Source organism: Pseudomyrmex gracilis, unplaced genomic scaffold (assembly GCF_002006095.1).
Source record: "Pseudomyrmex gracilis isolate BER0280 unplaced genomic scaffold, ASM200609v1 scaffold_115, whole genome shotgun sequence".
Taxonomy (NCBI): Eukaryota; Metazoa; Arthropoda; class Insecta; order Hymenoptera; family Formicidae; genus Pseudomyrmex; species Pseudomyrmex gracilis.
This window is the reverse complement of record NW_018020699.1, coordinates 252,256-276,349: the sequence shown is the minus strand read 5'-3', so window position 1 is coordinate 276,349 and position 24,094 is coordinate 252,256. Positions and strand designations below refer to the sequence as shown.

Sequence of the window (24,094 nt, the reverse complement as noted above, 5' to 3'; positions counted from 1 at the left end):
AACACATATATATACTATGTCTAAAATACCTTTCATATATATACGTATATTTAATTCTCCTCTAATAATAAAATTATAATATTAATATTATTATATAATAATAATATTAATATTATATTATAATAATAATAATATTTAGACAACAAATCAATAATTACTCACACTTCGTCTTTAGGTAAATTAAATGTGATGCTAGGAGCCGAATTCTCGCCGTAGGCGAGATAACCGAAGACTCCCATTATGGCGTATAGACTCACCACTATCGACATAACAATGTTGAGTACGCTAGGACATCCTAGAAAGTGGTTCGGTTTTTGCATGTTGTTTGCCACAGGCATTACCTGCGATCAATGTCACGATCGGTGTCAGATGTAAGAAATTTAAAAGAAGAATGAGAAAAAAAAGTTAAGAGAATGCGCGCGGTTGAATATATATATTGCTACCGCGAAACTTACAACGCCGATACCTTCGATGGCGAATATCACAGTTGCGAAGAAACGGGGCAGTTGACCTGCCGAGGAGAACAGTTTATTGTTCTCGAACGATCTTATACCGGTAAAGATATAATAAAGCGTGATCGCGAAGCCGCTTATCATACAGCAGTTGGCCAGCAATGAGAACGGCACCAAGTACTTGAGCTTGCGCACCTGACCGAGCAACAGCAATCCCGGGATCAACGCGACGATGTACAGACGTGTGTCTATATCCGTGTTGGTGTTATAGTCCATAACCTGATGAGAGAAGAAAAAACGTGACGGAATCAGAACTAGAATCGACTTGGTTGTGACTTATGGAAGGGCTCGAGGCGACATCGCGACACCGTTTTCGCGAAGGAAGCGAGCCACTGTAAAGAAAGCACTTGTCCGTGTTTGCGTGTAAAAAAAGGAACAGGTAAATCCTAATTGGATATATCTCTCTCGTTTTAGATTCCTTAAATAGAATAAATAGCATGTTCACACATCCGACTTTAGATTGAGAGATCTATATTTACAGTAAAAATATAAGATCTTTGATTGTATTTGAGCGTCTCGGAGCAAAGTGATATATGTGACCGTGAATTATGCAAGGCGCCTTATACCTGCTTAATAGACGTGGCAACGAACACAACGTAAACACACGTGCCGCCTACGTAAGTCGCGCACAGTGCTGTGTTTACGAATATCTTGCTCATGTTGGCCCAGGATCTGATGTTCTTAGGTCCGTAGAGAAAGGCCATGTACGCCGTTTCGGCGTATGTCAATTGCGGTGTCTTGGTGCGTCTACAGAGCACGTGAGACGTGCGTACAAGTATATGAACGCAGTGAGCGCAGATAAGACCGATTATGATTGTGCCAATACCACCGAACAGCAACCCGCCGTTCATTATCGCGTACGGCATTGCCAGGATTCCCGTTCCCAGAGAGGATTTCAAGAGGTGCATAGCAGCACCCAGATCTCTGAAAAAAAGAATGTGTAAAAAATTACATACAAGAAACATTTCTATAAAAACACATTATTAGTTTTTTTTTTTTTTTTTTTTTTTTTTTTTTTTTTTTTTTTTTTTTTTTTAAACATTGTCGTTATTATCTACATCATTAGAATGCATATCGAAGATAGCTAAATGACCGTTTATACATATCGCAGATATGTATAACTACTGCAGTTTTATACTTTGCCAATTGTTTTGAGGACTAGTTAAGACACAAAATATATACACGTCAGGAATATGCAGAAAATATAAAATATTCCAATGTTTCTGTTAACATTTGTCGACAAAGAACAAGACTTACGAGGTCGCATGCTGTTTGTCACGATAGTCGAAAGGATTGTATTGTAGCTCATCTTTTTCCTTGTACTCGCCGATAACGGTCGGAGCTATCTGCGTACTAAAATTTAGCAGAAAAAAAAAACATGCAGTTTTATAAATAAGATATTTTTTAAATACAAATAAGTATAACCAAAAGAATTTTATGTAATATTAGAAATATTGAGAGATATTTCGCATAAAACTATAAATTATAATAACTTCAAGACATGTTGCTTAATGTAAATTCTATATACAATGTTAAATCTTAATATAAAATGCAATAATTCGACATCGTATTGGATATTGAATAATAGAGAACATTTTCGCCGAATATATATTTCGCAACGTTATTTGTCACAACTCGTAGAGTTTGACATTAATATAAGTTGAGATTCAGTTTAGATTACGGGAGAGGGAACGAGAACCACGCTCTTAAAACGTGCTTCGTATCTTCGTGCCAACTCGATAAAATTGCATTCCATTCGTTAATCAATAACGATTACTTTTGCAGATGCTATACAAAAAAGTTACGTTATGTATCTGTAATAAACTGTCCTAAACAATGATTGCTCATTAAGAGCGAATCTTAATTAATGTTTTTCTTCATACTCGATTATTATTATAATTTGCACGACTTTGCTCAAGTCATTTGTGTTGATAAATTACGTAACGTAATAAAAAACGTAACGTAATTAATTACGTTGTTATCGCAACGTAATTAATGAATCTTACAATGTAATAACAAGTGTTTGAGATTAACTTCCGTTTTTAGATTGTCACGTAATGTAATATAGTTTAATATAACAAACGTATATACCTGCTACTGAATTCCGACATCGGATTACCGGTGGTTGATTCTTTTTCTGATCGACCCATGGCAGTGTTTCTAAAATAAAAATTTTTTTGCAAATTGTAATTAATTATATATATATTATTTACAATAAAATCAATTAAAATAGAAATACTACGTGTATTATAATAGTCTACCGATTTAACAATAATTTTGAAAATAATCAATTTAACAATGTGACAAAAAAACACACACTTGGATATTATTAAGTTTGTTTACTTGAGAAAATAAAGCGAACAATATTGGATTTTTCTTTTTTATTTCGTCACTCATCGATTATAATACCGGCAATCTTAAAACTATAAAATAAATCGTCAGCGCATCAAATATTAAATGCTTGCTGATAATGCGTTATCAAGTCAAGTAAATTGTTTGAACATAAAAGAAAGCTTTTTATTGCTATCATCGCACATATAAAATACTTAACCACACGTTGATTAAATAATATCGCGATGTTATGTGGTGATTTAACTGGTAAAATCCTGTACTTTAAAAGCAACAAGAACAAATTACACTTGATGTGTAACCGCTGTAATTTGTGCAACTCTTTTTTTTTTTAATATTAAACTGCCTGCCGATATTGTAAATTGCGACCGGTTTTTTTTATGTTAATAAAGTTTTTATATGAAATGTTCGTAATATCGCGCCAAATGCAAAAAAAAATAGATAAAATCTATTTGCATTAAAAACAATAATTTGATTTTTAACTAACGGGAAAAACACAGTCAAATGAGTCAAGTGAAATGTTTGTTGCAGTTTAAATAATTTTAGTTGCGATAAAAATATTATAATTCTCTTGTGAATGTGCTTTTAAAAAATAACGGATACTTTGAATCGACGAAGAGAAAAAATAAATAATACACTTTATTGTATTTGCGGTCAAATGTTCTGCAAGAGTGTTATATAAGATAATAACAAATCCAAAATAAAAAAAACCAGATGTATAAAAAATGATTATCGCTGAATCACTAACTTATGTGAAAATAAAAATAATACAGCTGTGTGTGTAACGTACATAAAGATATGCATAAAAAAATGTTATATGACGTTTTACCTTGACCAAGTTTTTTTGCAAAAGTTTCGCCAAAATTTATTTATACCATCAAAAGTCAAAAGAATCGATTTCTCTCGAAGACGAAACGTTTTTTTTTTTGCAACTCACGATAAATAATAACACGAGCTGAGATTTGCTTGAGAAATTAATGGAATATAAAAAAACAAAAACGAGACGAAGAAGTTGTGCAAGAGGAATTATATTACGCTCAAGACCGCAGTTAACCGAAAGCGATCGATTCTTGATCTGCTTTCGCCATTTTACGTAAAAGCAGATAACAGTTAAAAAGTTTTTACAAATCGCTGTGATGTCACGTAATGGCAACAAATGGATTTGAATACATAATTGCGGACTATCGCGCGATGAATCCTTGATTGTTTAAGTAATCATGCAATATATACGCAAGAGATTTTAGCGTTTTGAAGGACTTGTACAATTTTTCTTTCCAGACTCATAAATATTCCAAGTCGAAGAGAGACAGAGAGATCATAAAGGACAAATCCGAGAAGTGAATGTGTGTGGAAAATATTATAAATACAATGAGATGTAAATACCAGCAGAGATAAACTTTAGCTTCTTGAAAATCTATTACCCGTGTACTGACGTGAAAGATGATGTTATAAATTTAACAATCGTTTTGAATCTATTTTACTTGTTATATATATCTTTGCGAATAAAACATAGATTTTTATTCTCAAGTTAGCGCATCCATGTCTAATCTATCTTAACACGTCATTTATAATTTTTATGATAAGACACGCTGTGTCCAAGTATCAATAAAAAACATTTGAGAAAAGGCATAATTTATTCATATTTCCAGAGAGAGAGAGAAAGTTTTTTACATTTTTATTACATACGTATATTAATGTCACATACATTTCCCTTTACGCGTCATATCGAGATAAGATATTAAAACCATGAAAGAGAATTTTTTGTAATATTGTTCGCACGATAGAGTTCTTAGTAAATTAATAAGCGAATTATTTAAGAAAGAATAAAAAAGACAGAGAGAGAGACAGAGATTCGTAATCTTCCAGATAAGCTTTACATTAACCGTAAGACTTGAATACACTTGTTTTAAGTAAACTTTGCGCGCGATTTCTTTGTGTAATTTTAAAAGAATTTAAAAAAAAAAAAAAGAAAATATCCAAACTTCGTAAAACTAGATACTTGAACATTTTTTTCATAAGTGACAATCTCGTATTGCAAAACATTCTTTTATAATTATTATTATAAATAAATTATTACAATAAAAATTTTATTTTTACTTTTCAACAAAAAGATGAATTGCGTCTGAAAGGTGACGACTTTCTAACTTTCACAAATAATGTTGTGATCTCTTTGTAAAATGTATCAATCGGATGACATTTAAAAAAAAAATGCAAACTTTTGTTCATGCTTTATTTCTCAGTAATGTTTACTAGCAACAACTATTTACACGTGCATTGCTATCTCATCGACAACAACGTAATGATACATAGTAACTAGATACTTTATACTAATATCTTTTAGAAGTGAATTTACTTTGCAAAAAACTTTGAAACTCGCGGAACTAGATCGTAAAAATACATACTTATGTATTACCAGTAGTGTATATAGCTATAAAATGTGCTTTAAGTATTTATAATACATTTTGTAATACATAAATACGTAACACTTCTGCGCGTTGCAATTATACTTACTTATAATTTACAACGAGACGCAAATGCAAAAAAAAAATGCGCGCTCTTGATTTATGTAGAATGTAGTTTTCCTCTTGTTGACGACGTTAAATCCACGTTTATATCGTTCTCTAAACGAATGCAAATGTCGAGATATTCTTGTTCGACTTCCCGCCTAATCTTCTTTTTATCCGAAATCTTTTATTCTCTTTGTCCGCCTTCTCTGCCTCTTTTTTATTTTTTGTTTTTTGTTTTTCTTCTCGTAGAAAGCAAAAATACATATATTTTGGAATAAAATCGTAAATCCCGATCCAAGATTTCGTCTTCTTTCGCGTTTTCGTTTTTAAATACTACAATTGTTATATAACAAACCAGATAACGATTTATCGGCTTAATTTTCAAACATTCGGCGGGCACATAATTTACGAGATCTCGGCAAAAATTCGATAAGTCACACAATTCACAATTGCACTAAGAAACAACGATCCCAAGTAAATCGTCCTTTGAGGACGATGTCAGCTCGTCGATTGTTGTTGTTATCCGCTTTGCGTTGATCTTTCTCGTTGAATCAAAGATAATTCGAACTTGCGCTCCGCAAGAAGATGAAAGACGATTGTAACTCCGTGAGAAAAATTTTCCGATTTTTCAACAGTATTGTTGTCTGATAATTCATCAGTGTGCGTTCGCACGTAAACTTTTTCAATTCCACACTGAAAAATTACGGTCGATATTTTGACAGCAAGACAAATTTTATTTCGCACATCGATTAACTCTCACACAATCGTCCGGAAAATTGATGAACTTCTCTCGTTAAGAAACCAAAATGTGGATTTTTAATTGTCGTTTTTTTCTCTTTCGACGCGGTGAGTGGTGTTGCATCCGTTGATTTTGTCGAAATATACATATATCAAAAAAGTCTCACTGTTCTTCAGGATCACAAGTAAAAAAAAAAAAAACAAAGTAACGGATTTATAACGTGAAACGGTGACAGACCGCACACGACTGGGCAAATACCTTTAGCGTTGGCCAGGTATATATACGAACAGTCATTGCACGTCAGTGACTATACTTCCTCGCTTATACGGTCAAACCCGGGGAGGGAGGTAGAGTTAGATAGTAGATGTGCGTAATACGTTCAATTGGACGCTCAATTTGGAGTACGCGCGATAAATATACAATGAGTAAGTTGAAATATTTAAATTCACTTCTGTCAAAAGATCACGTGTTTGTATATTGACAACAGGAGCTCGAAAAATATTTTTGGGACGAAGCTTCGGTCAAGTAAATAAATTATAAATAAAAGTTTCTCGCAGAGTAAAGAGAAGAACAATTCGATGATTCGAAAACTTGTTTTATTGGAATCTTGATATCAAATTGCAAAAATGTTGAGATAAAATATCGCAATTCAACGAGAATGTAAAATCTACAAGAAAAGAATCTGAAATTTACAAAAAAAAAAAAAATACTTGGATTTAATGTACATTTTGCAACTTCGTCAAGAATGAACAAATTGTTCCGCGAATTGATAACGCGAAGATACGAATTGACCGAGATTATATATACATATCATCGAAAAAAAAACGCGTTATGGTTATCGGGCGAACACAATTGTGTGTACTACTCTCTGCATTTTTTTCCTTCACCCAATTCCTGCGGCACAGTTCCCGCATTCTTTCTATCCCATTGTGCGCGTTTATCTTCCAGACACCGGAGGCTCGTGTGTGCGAGCCTGAACTTAATTTAATAACACACTTTATAAGTCGTCAAAAAAAATAAAACGACAGGCGTCTTATTTAAACCCGTCGGTATATTTCCAATTATTAAGAAATATACTACTAAGCCGAGAGAAAGAATAGGTTGCTCGTAATACTCGAGTTTCGTTACACATAGGGACGACGGCTATTCGACTGCGATCAGATTCGATTCGCGCTCTCTGCGCCTTAGCGCGCTCCCTTTCACCATATCCGCGTCTCCTTCCGTTCTCAGGGTGCGCTCTCTCGCCGTCTCTCTTTTGATTCTTTCTCTCCGAGAAGGTCCCTCTCTCCTACTCTGCACCTTCTCTCGCATCGTTGTTTGTTACACCGCGCTCTGCAGTTTCTCATTGTGAGCTCTCTCTGTCGCTCTCTTGTTTCGACGTCGCGCGAAATATATATATATATATATAACTCTCGTCGTGTTATATAAACACCCCGTTCGGGGAAATCAAAGATATATATCGGTGAAATGTCGCAAGCGTCATTCACATTCCAATCTTTATCGCAATTAAGGGCTCTCGATATAGATTGCGTCAACCATGTTGATGTACTCCGTCGTGTTTAAAAAAAGAGAGAAACTACATTCAAGTGTTGAAAAAAAAAAAACAAAAACAATCAATGCACATATGATTGAAATAATATTCTTTCTAAAAAATCACAGATAACGCGCAATCAAGAAACGATCAAAGGTCTCCTCCGGTGTATCTTATCTACTTTTTTTGCGCTGCATCTTTCACAAAACCTAATGTCACGGTTTCTTAAATAAATCTTTAATAATCTAAATGTGACTTCTCAAATGTAAACCGTCTGGCACATTTGTACTTTTATATATTAAACGGTAGTTTCCCCGGAAGTATTTTATTTTTCATAAGTTTAAAAAAGCTTCTTCTTCTTATCTCTCAATTTTTTATTCATCTCAGCATTCTTCTTGTTTCACTTCTCCGTATTCTCGAACAATTGTCCATGTGCTCTCTATCGCTCCGAAAATCTACGTAATGTAACACACAAAAAAAACAAGTTTTATTTATCTGTGTTTGTGTTTTCTATAAAAAAAAAAAACGTTTCATCAAGATAAATTATTTTAAACTTCTTAGTTAATTGAAAATTTTCACAAAAAAACTAAATAAGATTATTTTCTCTTGAAGAGATTTTGATCTTTATTTCTGGAAACAAAAAAAAAAAAATTGTACCAAGATCAGCAGCCACACGATAAAAATAGCGATATTCTTCGCGAGCATCGTTTTCGTGATTTCCGCCCACTTGGTCGACGTCTCGATTAGTATGGGTATCAGCAGCATGATCGTGGACATGCTCAAGGCGGAGAACAGACCCAGCAAAGGCGCCATTTGGGGCACCGCGACGGCCAGCAGCGCTGTCGAAGAAGCACAAGGACAACTTTGCTTTGCTTCGTCGTTATTATTAATCGATATTCAAGTCGCGTCGCGATATACTTACTGGTTCCAATTACGCCGCCTAATCGCAACGAGATTTCATAAAGATGATGATACAGCAAACTTTTCTCGGCAATTTTCGCGTAAATCATCGGCCATATAATGCTGATCGGAACGTAGTAAGCCAATCCAATTGAGAACAGAACCGACGACGAAATGGCTACTTTGACTATTTGGGCTAGACTGCACAAATAAAATGAATATTTAAATCGAAATGAATCTTCAAATCTGCGTCTACAATTGATGCTACTCTAAGAGATTATATCGCGTACCGATAGCATATCACTTGCCAAATGCAATTGATTTAAGTATTATCAGAGAGATAAAAACTTAATCTTGAATAGATAGTATTTCAGTAGATAATCTTCAATAGAATTGACATTTTACAATAATTTCATTACAATTGTAATTATAAAAAAAAATTTGCAATTATTTATCCAGAAAGTGAGAGAAAGAAAAAACGGAGAAATAATATGTAAAAATATATACGAAAATGATGTTTACAAATTATTACAACAATTATTACAAATTATTACAGCAATTATTTACAACATATGTTTTAATTTATATATATTTATATATTTATAATTTTAATTTATATATTTATATATATATCTCACTCTCAAAGTTAATGTAAATTACTAAACGTGTTAAAGAAATAAAGAAATTGCGAGAACTCGACTGTACACAGAAAAAAAAATGGAGTTGCTTCAATTAAAATTGACGTCACGGGCTGCCACAAAAATAAATAGTTCATTCAATTGCGTATGCGATTAATTTAATGTCTAGATTTCTTAAAGCAACTATCTGCTGTGTGTAGCGCAATAATATTGATGTTACATCAACAGGATGTATTTCAATTAAACTAATACTGTTGATTCAACATCATTTTTTTTTCCGTGTACTACATCTATATTCGGAACATTGAAAATTCTATAAAAAAAAAATCTCAAACACGTTCGTTAGACGTCTGTTAGATGTCTGTAACTCCGTGACACATTAGGTCTGTGTAAAAATGGCACGTGTGTACCTTGACAAATATATAGCGTTTGATAAGGGACATGTATGACAGACAAATCATCATTGAAACACAGATAAACAGTGATTGAGAGCTACTTGTAGATGTGACGAACAAGAGATCAAAAGCGTATCGAGAGAGATCGCGAGCTTCGATAAATCGCGACGGAACAATTCATCGAAACACACACGTGAACCGCATTATCGCGTTGTTATCGTTAAGGTATTTAACGATTACGATATAATTCGACTAAACTTTAATCTTCGATCAAACTAATTGCGAGTTCGTCAATTAATCCTTCACGTTTCTGTTTTCGAACTGACCCTCACACGATTATGCGCAATTGGGTATGTCCACGGTTCGCTGCTCGGTTCGTTCCGCTTTTGTTAAATTCAATTTATTCGAAGGACTTGTTACACCGATATGGTGTGTGCGCGATTTCTACGTAAACAAAAAAAAAGATAAAGTAAATCCAGAATACCGAACACGTAAAAATACGCGTGATCAGTTTAAAACATACTCAGCTCTCTGCTCAATCGCCATTCACGTTCTCATCAATTATACAGATCGATCGTCAAGCGATAATGAACAGTTTGCTTAAAAAAAAACTATAGCGTAACTTCTCTAAACATTTGTGTGTCGCAAAGCTGTGTTTGTAATAAATCGCGAAATAATAATTTATTAAACAGATCAACGCGCACGCGCATATATATTGAAGCGTCAAATTAAATTCATTTGACGAACAGAGCGACACGAACGCTTTGCAAGAAGAAAAATGAAATTTTTACCGAATGTGTACCTACGTTTCTTCCAACGGAAGGTTTTTGATCACGGTGTCGCAGGTGTTCGGATACTTGTTGTAACCGAAGAAGCCGAATGTCAAATAAATGACGGCGCTCAGCAACAGACTGCCGACGATCAGACGCGGCATGTGGTTTGGATATTTCATCGTGTTCTCCAACGGCAAATATAGAGTCGTATTATGCAGGGAGAACATGAAGATAGCGCAGTACACAGGTACGGGCAAAACCTCCGTCAAGGCGTCCAATCTGCGAGGATCGGGCAAGTTTTGGAAGAAGTAGTAGAACGCGGTGCAGACCCCGAGAAACAAGAAGGTGGTACCAACGACGGAGAACGGCGCCAAGTACTTGAGATTCGGCACCAGTCCCATTACACAGATGACGGGGAAAAAGATGACGATGTATACTCGCGAATCCATTTTGACGCCGGAGAAAAATTCGATTACCTGAAAAATGTGGAAAACACGAAGAAGTACCGCGTTATAAAGATCCAGATCTATCTGCGAGATTATCGAGATTAAACACATTTCTAAATGCAACGATTAACAGATATCGATTTTCCGCAATCCGTTATTATCGTCGTCGTTTACATAATCTGTTTTTGCAACAAGTCAAAAAAGTATGAGGTAAGACCGCAGCTACGAAAGAATAATAAAGAGACCACGCCCTTAATAAAAGCGTTATAAAAAGATAACGCTGTAGCTGCAATCTGCAAACAGTTCGATGTTAAGAATGATTTTTTTTTTTTTTTAATTATTATTCTTCTAAAAAAATATCGAGCGACAACAGGGAAACTTTTTTTTTGAATAAAACTATCGACTTAAAATTCATCAAGCGATCGGATATTAAAAATTGAAGCCAGATATGTATTAAACAATCATCTCCTTTCGCATATCGAGTCATAGAACGTTTCATTTTTCACGTTACTTCATCATTCCGACTTCCGGCGTGTGAAGAGATTACGATGCGCCGTACCTGCTGAAACGACGTGGCCACGTACAGGATGTATATCACGACGGCTTGAAATTGCACGAAGCAAATGATGATGTTGGTAACCACGCCGAACAGCTTGGCGTACTTTCGAATCCTCTCCGGGCCGGACTGGAAGGAGAATTGCGCCGTTTCGGCGAAATCTAGCATGGGTACGCGATTGCGTCTGCATAACGCCTGCGAGCACTGCACCTGCGGACCCAGAAAAAAAAAAAAAAAACCTGTCTGTGCGTTCGAATTTGCGTTTTTGCACGCGGAATCCTTCTTTTCTTCTGTATTTTTTTTTGATACAGCTTACATATCGTCACTCCCTACGTATAATTACATAAGTGTCACATATGGGATTTTCAGTTTATTGCATAGTGACGCTTAGAAAGTCGTGTTCTTTATGATCACCAAATATTAAAAAAAAATATTCATAAGTAAGGTAAAAAAAATTTAAAACCGAAAGATTCCTTAACTTGAGAAACTATATGAAGCTTTAAGCTTTTAAACTGCTCTCCTCTAAAAATTTGCGTTTTGGAGTTACGGGATTATACGTAGGGAATGACGATATATCCTTATCGACGCGGTGACAACGCGCAAACAACTTAAAGGACACCGTCGCGAAAACTAATGTTAAGGATTAAAAAAAAACATGTAAAAACTAACGTAAAAATATCGGTTCGAAGTAACAAATAAGTGTAATTTTTATCACACAAATTTATTTGCGTGACATAAAAAACTAATGTTTAAATTAAAATTATTACTTAGATATTTTCTTATAAAAACGTTTCTTATTTCTTATTAATTCTTTTTTTTTTTCTATCTCCTCCTCTATATCTTTTGTCACATTCAATTGTGGTGATAAGTTTTAGATTTGTCTCTGAGAATAATTTGTTTTTCTTTCGAAGAATATATAAATTTATTTGCGTGACATAAAAAACTAATGTTTAAATCAAAATTATTACTTAGATATTATCTTATAAAAACGTTTCTTATTTCTTATTAATTCTTTTTTTTTTTTCTATCTCCTCTATACCTTTTGTCACATTCAATTGTGGTGATAAGTTTTAGATTTGTCTCTGAGAATAATTTGTTTTTCTTTCGAAGAGTATATAAATTTATTTGCGTGACATAAAAAACTAATGTTTAAATCAAAATTATTATTAGATATTATTAGATATTTTCTTATAAAAACGTTTCTTATTTCTTATTAATTCTTTTTTTTTTCTATCTCCTCCTCTATATCTTTTCTGTCGCATTCAATTGTGGTGATAAGTTTTAGATTTGTCTCTGAGAATAATTTGTTTTTCTTTCGAAGAATATATGTTATCACGTACAATAAGGATAGCCGTATGAGTGCACAGCAAAGTGACGAGGATGCCGCAAACGATGGATATCACGTAGCCGGTTCTTCGAAAAGCGTACGGAAGAAAGAGTATACCAGTACCAATCGCGCATTTTATCAGATGTGAGAACGCGGTAAAATCTCTGCAAGAATTGTTTTTCTTTTATCATTAAACAATAAACTACCGTTCTATTAATTTTATCGATGTCTCGGCAGATTGTGCAAATAAGATAAATATATCGCGCTAATTGTTAATCTTTTAATTGAGTGTTTGCAAAAAATTCGCTGCGAGAAATAATTATAATAGTTTGGCAAAATTTTTTGTTGATGTAGACACACATGACGATAATAATTGTCATTCAAAAGTAAGGTGTACGCACATTCAGCGAACGACAGTTACCACATTGAAATTTGATTCAACGGCTAAAAAAAAAAAAAAACACAAAATTTCAAGAAAAATAATGTTTAAGGATGACGTACGAGATCAGAGGCGCGGACGGACGATCGGCAAAGGGATCGTATTCGTCCTCTTGGATTTGTCGATCAGTCTGAACGTCTTCTGATATTTGCCTCAACGAGATGCGAGATGATCTGTCGTCATCAAGCGAATGTAGATAGTTAAACAACGGCATCTCTTAACGTAACAAGGCCTCGAGTCGTCCCACTCTTATCGATCATATCGCGCTTTGCTTAGAACTCCGCAAGGTCTGACACTTAATTTCATCAATAACGCAAAGAGCATCCGGATTCCACACACGACGCTCCGATCGAACAACCAATAAATTATCTATTCACCTGTGCGCTTGCGTGTGGTATTGCGTTAAACGATATTTATAACGCCTAACTTTGTTTTTTAACGAGCGGCATTTAATTTAGAACGGATCAACGCAACGGATCTATGCGAGAAGAGAACGCGACGATTTTCGAAGCTATTGTTAAATGTGTGTGAATAAGTATTTCATTTCTCTCTCGACTAACACACTTACAAACAACGAAGTTCCCTTAGTATCGATTGAAATCGCTTGAGTTTCTTTGAATCGAGTAAAGAAGATGGAGTGCAATTTTGCATAAATGCATTTACGCAAAAGATAAATGTTAAAAGATGATTGTTTAAGTTTTTTTTTTTTTTTATATTGAACATTCTCTTATGGATTCGATGTTTAAATTTAGAAAAGCTAGAAATCTTTTTCAGCCATTGTTTAAGTAAACTGGACGATACTTAACAATTACGCATTTTGCTTGAAATAATGCAAAACATTCGGTACGTATGTTAATAATTTACGTCAAGTGTTTGAGAACACTTGAATTGTCGCATTGTGTACACGTTGTAAAGAATTATATTAGCATTAATAACATTCTCTCTCTCTCCCTCTCTCTCTCTCTCTCTCTCTCTCTCTTTCTTTTAGGCGATTATACCGTCAGCGATTTCGAATATTGAACAATTCTGTTTCTCTTCGTTTTATTGCGCTAAAATATTTTACGACTTAAAACACGTTGCAAATAGACGTTTTCAAATGGAATTATACTTTACTTAATTGCTTGTAAAAAATTGTTGCCAACGCTTGAGAATATGTAACAAAGACTTGCAACGACGTATTTTTTTTCTAAAGACTTGTTTTTTTTTAGATAATTATTAAATGACGGTTCGCGCTTGGTTGCAGAAATGTTCAACTTGTACAAACAATTTTATATTAGTCACTTGTATTTATACGGCTGAAAACAAAGTCCGTTGAATATTTTATTATAAATTTACAGTTTCTTTTATATCAAAAGTAACACACATTTAAACTTCGATCGAGATATAATCTTTGATAATCGATAAAAGTTTCTCTTTCGATTGGTACGTTAAAATATAAAAAATTTCAGACGATTAAATAGATTTATTACTTCTCAATAAAAAATATTTGCAATATAAGATTAACTTTGAAATTATATCAGTAAAAACATAGCGAGAAAACCGTTCTGTTATACTTGACAAAAGATTTTGATAATGTCATTTTTTTTCACAATTTCAGATAATTCTCGAGTTCATATCGCAACGGCATGACATTCATGATGACGTGACAAAATAAAAATGTGCCTTCCTTACGTCTTGCTACAAAAATTATCCCTTTCCACAAGTCATCCGCAAGAGAAGAGTATAGGATTAATAATTACCACATATTGGTATATAGATTTTTAAGTAATCTTATTTTATTAATCGGATCACATTATCGCAGATTTGTTACATATAAGTATTTATTTACATTAGATCTATTTAAATAAATTGCGATGATTTTTCGTCTATGTACAAACGTGTCGATATATGCGTAAAACAATAATTCCGTAATAATAATACACATCTAAACTAGATGAAATATATAATACAGCGACAGCAATTCAATAACTGTCGATCGAAAGAGCTGCTTTACCGTCGCAGCCAGTTTACACGCCTCCTCCTCCTTCTTTCGCGCTCGTATTAATTAATTAAAGATATAAAAATAATAGCCTCCAGTCGGCTGGCGCTACAGAGCTATCAGAGCCATCGACTGTATGTACGAATAACAATATCTGAGCATTCTCGCTGGCGTTACGAACTCCGTCGTAATAAAGAAAGAGAGGAAGGGAAAGGATCAGAATATTCGTCGCGCTTCGATTTCCCTCGTTTCGTTACGCCGCGCCGTAAAAACGATTTATTTAGATGCTAATAAAATAATATAAGTAGAGTCCATCAGTCCTGTGTGTGTGTTGCTTATACATCCTAAATTATATATGTTAATCACATGTTTCGCAGTTTATTTATAACTAAGATCACAGGCTCCGTCTGTGATTATTTTACCTCAGTGTTTACACAATTCATCTCATAGTTATAGTTAAATAATTAAAATTGGTTGTTGAAGAGAGGAACTCTGTACATAGTATTTTCTCGAAGTCGTGATGTCGTCGAATTACATTGCGCATTATAAACCGATGATTCTATTCTCTTCGACGAATAAGCAATCGCGACGAGCCTTAATCTCTCTATATCGAGTAACAGTTAAGCGTCGCTCGCTCACTCTCTCGTATCACTCTCCACTTAAAACATATAGCGTCGGAATAAATAACAAATAAACACACAGTGCATACAAACTCAAAATATATTTAAAAAAAAACATTTTTTAATATAATCTCTCTATGTTAAGAAAATTGAACCGAATAAAATACCGTATAAAATGCTAGCAAAAATATTTTGCATTCATATATATTTTTAAAGCATCAAAGAAGTTTGTATAAATCGTTGCTTATTTGCTATTCGTTCGCTTGATATTTATCCATAATCCGTCTATTTTATTGCATTTAGCAAACGAGCGGATATAATAATTAAAAAACGTTAAACGTGATATGTGAACGTATTCGAAAGAAAGTGAAAGATGCGCTCGATATAATATTTTCGAAATCGAGTTTCCATTTCCATTGTCTTTCGAATTGTATGACAATCACGCATTTTGTCCGCTCATAGTATACAACATTTTTTTCGTATCCTCGACTATATATACATCAATTATAAAAAAAAAGAAAACATTATTATACATTACATATAACACAGTAATAAATAAAATAAAATCACAAGACGATTTCAAAGTGAAGATACAAATGCTAAATGGAATAATGAAATTGCGGCTTACATTAGACGCGCGCGCGTGTCGTTTGGAATGTGTGAACCATTGACTCTGACATTATCTGTTGCGTATAAACACTCTGAACGGATCTTTGCATATCCTTTGGTGCTAACGAACAAACTAACAGTTTGTTTCACAGATAAAAATTTTTTTGCAAGAAGATTACAAAATATTTCACAAATATTTGTGAAATAATATATATATAACACAATTATATAATATAAATAAATTATAAATATAGAACGTAAGTAATGTTTGAAAATTTATGTAGAGTAGTTACCAAGTACTTTTTACCGAACGTAGACCAAGTAATCGAAAGTTTGATCAACAAACTCATTCTTGTTGACGCTGGTCAAGTGAACCGAACACGAATTTGTTTATGTTAAAAACAAAAAAAATTTCAAATAACGTTCATTATTAAAATAATTAAACAAAACGGCATATCTGATATTGCACTAACTGATATGTGTGACCCTTAACAATTGTGTACGCTTGTGTGTGTGGTGGGTGTCATTGGCTTTGTATTTAATAAATAAAAAGTTCACGCACCAACAACCGCGTCGACTCTTTTATGGTCTTTTCTTGGTTTTTTTTTTTTTATTAAACATTTTTGTTGTAATTGTTAAAGAATTATATAATTGATTAAGTTAATACATACATCACACACACACACACATTAAAAAAAATTCAGATAAACATAATTATACCTTTCTAGAAACTAATTGTTCCTTTAAAAAATGCAAAGTTTCTTTCTAAATATCTCTGTATGTGTGTACTTTTTTGCACTAGATATAAATATCATAAATATTGATATAAGATTTAGAAATTTTCTTTATACTTCCATATTGCCAGTGAGAATTTACCAATTTAAAATCTTTCCTTACAAGTTAATAGCTATGTGTGAGTTACTTATTAAAAAATTTATATACATTCGTGAATTATTACACAAGTTGATGTATTATTTCAATTTTTGATTGAAACGGCAAAAGCTTACATCAAATTACAAAAAAATGTATGAAATGTTTTTTTTTTTTAAATGCAACTCGAAGAAAATGCGTACTTATATCTTATAAAGAAATAAATATTTTTAATTCAATTAAAAAAGATTGTTTTGTGGATTATTGCAAATTTAAAATCATCTTTGCTAGCACAATGATGTTTTTTGAAGGGAAAAAAAACACAAGAGATTAAAAAGGCACAGGAATTAGGGTCACTTCGACGCGTATCGCATTCTCTGAACCAATGTTTTACGTGTCTAGAATTTCATTCAGACGTCCACGTGATAAGGCCACGCAGATTTAGATTACAACATAAGATGAGAAGAAGAAAAACAAAAGCAAGAGTTCGCTGTAGAGACTCGTTATATTCATTTAGTATTTAGCGTAAAGTTAGATGACTCAATGATCATCGTTGTTCTTAATAGTCACTAGAAATCTGATGACACTCAAGCGAATCGCACTCGGCGAGAGCCTCGCCGCGTCCTAGAGGAAACTCGTCGGTCAGTAAACTCTTCGGCACCGTGGCCGTCGAATCGATGCTGTCGAAGTAACGATGCGACCACGTGGCGCTCGTGCGAAAACGTCTGGTGGGCGAGCCAATTATAAATTCTACCCGCGTAGAACCGGTGACAGATGACGTTTCTTGATTCAGGGAATCTGGATAGAGCGATGAATCGCTGTGACGGAAGCTGCTGTTGGTCGAACATAAAGAGCTCATTGGTTCGGTGCAGTTCTGAAAAATATTATAGACGTCTGTTAGTCACAATAAATAAGACGGCTATTCTACAAGCAAGGAGATTTTTCTTGTTGAGACTACCGGCTTATGTATATATCATCTTGAATATTATCGATACGAAGATTGATCATTTTAATTTAAACCCAAGAATTGAAACAACCATTGTCTCTCAACTTTGCTATGTAACATAAATTATTTTGCATATATTGCGCATTAAAAATAAGAGAAGTTGTAACACATTGGCTGTTTTAATGCTGAGACATATAGTATATTACATAAGATATATTATAATATTCTGTTACGTAACATGGTAATTGAAAAAAAAAAAAAGAGATATCAAAGTAAAAATCTTACATAAAAACAAACTGTATGCTTGATTTGAATTCAGTCAAAATTCAGAAAAAAATATAAACACTTCGTATAACAGAATTAAGAGAATAATAATTAAAAAGAGAGCGTCTCGTGAAATTATCTTTGCAAGTGGAATATATAATAATAAATTTCGCGCGCGGTACTGCTGAACATGAGATGGACAATGAACCGCAAGGCCAAGCAGGTAAGCGTGTGGTCGATTCATTTTCCCTAAAAAAAAATCGCTGGTCGCAAAACGTACGACTGTAGTTTAGACTGCGACGGCTCTCTCGGTCTTTTACGTCCGTATACAAGCAACGCTCTAGCAAATAAGATCAAACCTTAGCAAACAAAAAAAAAGAGCACAAACCAACTTAACACACAAACGTACGTTTTTCAATGAGAGCTAGGAAGAAGATCTCGCTGGCGCGCGAGACGAATGTTCATGACGATCGGAAGGATGCGTGCTAAAATGAAATGTTCTCTCTCTCTCTCTCTCTCTCTCGTCTCTATGTCGTCTCGTGAGAATAAGAGATGCTTGAAAATATGTTTTTTTTTTTTTTGGCGGAATATACAGGAGTGTGAGGTAAATAAAACACAGATGTCGGATCGGGCGTGTATAATTGTGTCTTTGCGGAGGTATTAATTAAAAAATAATAAATCTTAAACGTGCTTGTAATTAAGATTGCCACTTTGTGTCCAGCTGTCGACCTTATTTTTTTTTCAATCTCGCGACACACAAAAGCTCGTATATATATTGTGTGTGACGAATGTGTAAACTCTTTTAAATAAATAAACTTTTAAATAAACTGATCGGCCGCACGAATCATGCACGAATCAACAGATATCTCGCAAATAGAAAAAATAAATAAATAAATAAATAAATAAATAAAAATCGCAAAGAAAGAGTAAAAGCAGCGAAATCCAAAGAGCGAATAATTCTCCGTGTAAACCCTTCGTAATCAAATGTGACTTTGAAAAAATATATATATATATATATTTATTTTCATATCTTATATACACCAATTTCCAAGATCATAAAATTTTACTTGAAAAATGTTCAAGATTAGAAAACTAAGATAAGAATTTATTAGTTTCTATTGCTAGTCTACATTTGATACTATAGTGTTAGCGTTTTATTTAAAAAAAAAAAAAAACTTTATTTTGTTTATAGTAGAATTCAAAATAACAATATATATGTAAAAATACCAAATACGCTATACTTGACAATACCAAAATGAGCGATTAAACACGGTTTGTCTACAAAAATTAGCTCTACGTTCAAATCTTATAATGTATAAAAAAAATTGCTGTTAGCTACATTCCGAAAGCTGGCGATCAAAACTCAACGCAATTTATATTCAGGAGCATATAAAGCACAAATTCTTACTTACACATTCTGGAAGATTTGACTATAGGTATACGTGCGCGTGCCATTATTTTAAAGTGAAAAAATGTTCAAACTATGGTGTACACTCTCTACTGGTGTAGATAAGGAGTATGAAAGTGAGTTGAAAAGAGACAAAAGAGGCTATACAGCTCACCACATCCAGAAAAGAAGCATCGAAGCAAATGATAATAAAAAAGCATAACTTACGAGAAAAAACCGGCGGCACGCGAGAAGGGGCCACTTTCTTTCTTTATTGGACCGCCGATGGGGACGGGCTCGAACGCACGCTCGCCTGCCCTCCAGGTCAGATTGATTTTGGTAGACGGTCGGGCGAGCAATTGTGGTGGTTTTATGACAAAAATCTCGGTCGATTTGCTCGTTCGAGACACTCTGCACGTATTAGTGTTAGAGATGCGTTTTTTTTTTTTTTCAGGAACATTTGGTTTACAAGGCAAAGACAGTGGCAGCGGAAAAAAAAAAACAAAAACGGAAATTCCGTTTCTTTATGTAATCGTACATCGTGGTGACACCGTGTCGAAGTCCGCGGTCGAACGAAGGAAAAAAAGGAGAATCGGGAAAATGGAAGAATGAATGGGAAAAATAAATGGAGAAAAAAAAGATGTCGCGAGAAAGTCAATGCTGATATGTCTGTATCACAGAAAAACCGCGCGTACTAAATTATATCGGTTATAAACGCGCATATATTACCGTAGCCGATATAGTAGCTGTTATAGTACACAGTAACGACGTAACGTAACAGTAGTACCAGTAACAGTTGGTAGTCACAGTGGCAAGATGTAAGAAAAAGTGAGAAATAGATATACAGTATAAGAAGAATTGATCGTCAAGTGGAAGCGACGATGTTAAAGAACCGACGACACCGTTTTAGTCTGTCTAGCCGAGCCCAAAAATCGATACGGCAGAGATACAGGACTCCATCGGAGAATTAACGTAATCTGAGGGATAAAAAGAAGAGGTGGACTTCGAAGGGAACATTGTTCGGAGGCGATGATTGAGTCCCTAAGAGAGAACGACTACGGCCCATCGTCCTCGGGATGAGAAGGCTGCCCTCTCTACTGTATCGGGCCGTTGGACAACGGTGACTTCAGCCAGCTGCTCCAAAAAAATTGCTTTACGGGTCGTACCTTGCCGTTCTCGGACGTATCGACAGACGTCGCCGCGCGCGCCAGGCTGTGGGAACGACGCGCCGGTGCGGGCGGTCGTCGAGGCGGGGCATTAATCGTCCCCGTCGTAGGCGAGGACGCATTGTTGTTAGACTCCAGTGAGTCACGGGCGCGAGACAGCGAGGAAGATTTGTTTAGGGAGTCTCGGCTGGAATTATTACGAGGCAGAGAGCGGTTGTTCAAGGACGATTCCCTATTTGTTTCCTTGTTGCTCCCGGCACCGTTACCGCTGCTGCTTCCATTGCATCCGCCGTTTCTAGACAGACTTCTGTTGTTGAGCGAGTCCCGACTCGAGTCGCGCGCTTTCGACAGCGATTTGCCACCGCTATGACTGTCGCGACTAGAATCACGCGGCGGTCTCGTAAGTGACTTGAGCGATTCCTTGCTGTCGTTTCTGCCGTGACTAGGTGGTCGCGGCGGCGTCGTTGCGGTCGCGCTTGCTGTCGATGTCGTCGACGTTGTCTTGCCACTTGTATTGCCCGGTAAAGGTATACGACTAGGACGTCGCCGCGGCGACGGTTTGATCTCTACCGGCTGATGATGATCTCGCGCGGATTCCGTACTGCTACCGGGCTCAAGACCGCTCTGTTCACATCTCAACTGTTCCGAGTCTTCGGGTTCAGCCTCCGTCGGCGGTCGTTGCTGAAGACGTTCTAACACGCGCACTCGCGCTCGCGTGCCTTCTAGTTCGATGTTCCGTTCCTCTAACTGAAAGACGCGTATTATTTTTGAACATGTTGCTTTGTGTTACATAAAAATAGATGCTATCTAAAAAAAACAACAAAAAAATTTAATGCATTTGGAACTTATATATAGGATGTGTTTTGAAGAAATTTTTTCAAATAAAAAAAAACTCATGCCGCATACAATTTTGATTCCCGCTCACCTGGAACCGCAAATCATCGTTTTCTTCCCGCGCTTTGTCTAATCGCTCGGAAAGAGTTTCTGTACTTTTTTGAACCTCATCTAACTTTTTCTGTAGGACCTGCAAATAAGTTTCAATCAAAACGTTAATATGAAACTTAACTAAAAGTTTATTCTCTTTCATATATATACATAAAACAGACAATTATTATATATCTTACCTGATTATGGACGGTAGTGGTGATTAGATGCCGCTGAAGCTCAAGATGCGAGCGCTCGTGAAGAATGGCTACTATCTTCTTCGAATCTACGTCCTTCCTCATCACGTGAGTCACTTTAGCGGGCGATATCAGAATGGAATCGAGCGCTCCCAGTCTGATTCGTCTTTCTTTCACATTGGCGTCTACGTCTATATCGATCTTGCGTGGTTCTTCATTGCGTCCGACCACGTCCAGCAACACGTTCTTCTCTATAGTCCTCGTTCGAAAGCGACTTTTGTCAACTTTGCTCCCGGGACTGCCGTTCACCGACGTGAAAGCCGAACTCTTGCTCTTAATATTGCTAACGTTGGCCTTTTTTGGCGAGATGATCACCGGTGCAATTGGTTGCAATCTTTGAGCACCCGGTGCTACAATTTCCGAAGTCGCGTTCTCGCACAGTCCAGCCCGCAATCGATCTTCGAGACCAGTCTTTAAAGCCGACAGAGCGGCCAGCTCGGCTTGCAGCTCCTGACAACGCGCGCGACTCGATATCGTTTCTGCCTCGAGTTCGGCCACCTTGTCCAACAGCTGTTCCTTTTCCCGCCTGAGCGTTATAACCTGCGGATCTTGCTGCCTATCGACATCTTCGTCAACAACATTGCCATCGTGATCAATCGTTCTTTCAGCATCGCCAAGACCGGTAACTTTCTTCACAGCCTCCAATACATCCGTTGACGCCAATTCTTCCGATGCCACACTTTCCAGACGACCCTGAAGACACTCGACCTCTTCCCGTAATCGGATACCCTTACGGTGGATCACATCCAACAAGTTCCAGAGTTCATCCTCCGCTTCGTCCAGCGCGCTCGGCCGCGGACTGCTCGCTCGGGGCGCGATCGCCGTCGAGGCGCTGTCCTTCGACGAAGTCTCCGTGCTGAATCCGGAGTCCTGGACTGTCGCGCTGCAGTTGTTCTTGGTGCCGCCGCTGTGAGAGTTGCTGCGACTCCTAGGCAGCGAGGACGAAGATTCGCCTCCCCCACCGTTACCCTCACCGCGCGTAACTCGTCGCCGAATCTTGCCAGGTTCCCATTCGCCGATCCGTCGTGACGATGGGCTCGACAATGGTAATGGGATGTGCGAGCTTTGGGCACAGCTGGACATCACGGACGCACCCGCGGACGCCGTCGCGGCCATCTTGTGCCGGAGGTTTGGGAACGTCTCGATAACGAGATCCCGAAACTCGAGCAGAGCGCCGACTTCATTCTGCAGCTCCTGCAGGGACTTGGCTTGCTCACTGATCAGATAGTGAAACGGACCGGGGCGTAGGGGCATGCAGTCCATGCCACTGCCACCGTTGCCACCAACAATGCCGTTCCCGGCACCGACGCTCACCACGACGCCCTCCGTCGAACCGTCGCCGCCGCCACCGCCGCCAGCACTTCCGCTACCGCCGCTGCCGCACTGCAACAATCAAGAAGAGATCCAACTTGTGAGGTCTGTCTGTTACACATTTGAAACAAAACAAATCAAAGAAACCAGTTATTTATATAGACGATTTATATTAGAACTAATGAATGAATTAAAATCGGGTTAGTCGAGCCGTTTTGCAGGATGTTATGCAGAGAATGTGCTTGAATATATATATATATATACGCATACACATATATTAACGAAATAATTTTTTTCCTCCATACAGGATGCTGGATTTGCATCACGTGTATATGAAGGACCCCGTATACCCCCCTAACTAATTTTAAAATATTGCGAAAACAACTCCTCAGCCAGGAGTCGAACCTGGAATCTCCGGCTTTCCGGGCCGTCGCCTTCCCTGTTAGGCTACCGAGGCACTTGGAGAGTTTGTCTCGCAATACTTAGCACATCTATCGAATGTAAATCTGATAATAACGCCTAATCGGGGTCCTTCATATACACGTGATGCAAATCCAGCATCCTGTATGGAGGAAAAAAATTATTTCGTTAATATATGTGTATGCATATATATATATATATATATATATATATATATATATATATATATA

The 24,094-nt window shown here is 36.2% G+C and overlaps 3 protein-coding genes across 3 annotated transcripts in view; all 3 read right to left on the bottom strand.

The window, feature by feature from the left end:
- LOC109856334 (proton-coupled amino acid transporter-like protein pathetic) overlaps positions 1-6,694 on the bottom strand; it is a 10,133-nt gene extending 3,439 nt beyond the window's left edge. The window contains exons 1-6 of the mRNA XM_020431473.1: positions 5,373-6,694; positions 2,604-2,672; positions 1,770-1,865; positions 1,079-1,436; positions 456-731; positions 163-341 (exon numbers count right to left, since the gene is read on the bottom strand). Of these exons, the coding sequence (XP_020287062.1) occupies positions 163-341; positions 456-731; positions 1,079-1,436; positions 1,770-1,865; positions 2,604-2,662 (968 nt within the window). The 5' untranslated portion in view covers positions 2,663-2,672; positions 5,373-6,694. The remainder of the gene's footprint in view (positions 1-162; positions 342-455; positions 732-1,078; positions 1,437-1,769; positions 1,866-2,603; positions 2,673-5,372) is intronic.
- On the bottom strand, positions 5,376-13,693 carry LOC109856335 (proton-coupled amino acid transporter-like protein pathetic). The gene is made up of 7 exons (XM_020431474.1): positions 13,175-13,693; positions 12,687-12,837; positions 11,350-11,556; positions 10,378-10,820; positions 8,561-8,739; positions 8,296-8,477; positions 5,376-8,093 (listed from the first exon to the last, which is right to left on the bottom strand). The coding sequence occupies exons 1-7, from the start codon at positions 13,324-13,326 to the stop codon at positions 8,022-8,024; spliced, it is 1,386 nt and encodes a 461-aa protein (XP_020287063.1). The 5' UTR covers positions 13,327-13,693; the 3' UTR covers positions 5,376-8,021.
- Positions 13,694-17,401: 3,708 nt separating this feature from the next.
- LOC109856355 (serine/arginine repetitive matrix protein 1) lies at positions 17,402-23,461 on the bottom strand. The gene is made up of 4 exons (XM_020431504.1): positions 22,077-23,461; positions 21,878-21,976; positions 20,953-21,699; positions 17,402-18,063 (listed from the first exon to the last, which is right to left on the bottom strand). Exons 1-4 carry the CDS (start codon positions 23,394-23,396, stop codon positions 17,749-17,751), a joined length of 2,481 nt encoding a protein of 826 aa, XP_020287093.1. The 5' UTR covers positions 23,397-23,461; the 3' UTR covers positions 17,402-17,748.
- Positions 23,462-24,094: the final 633 nt, after the last annotated feature.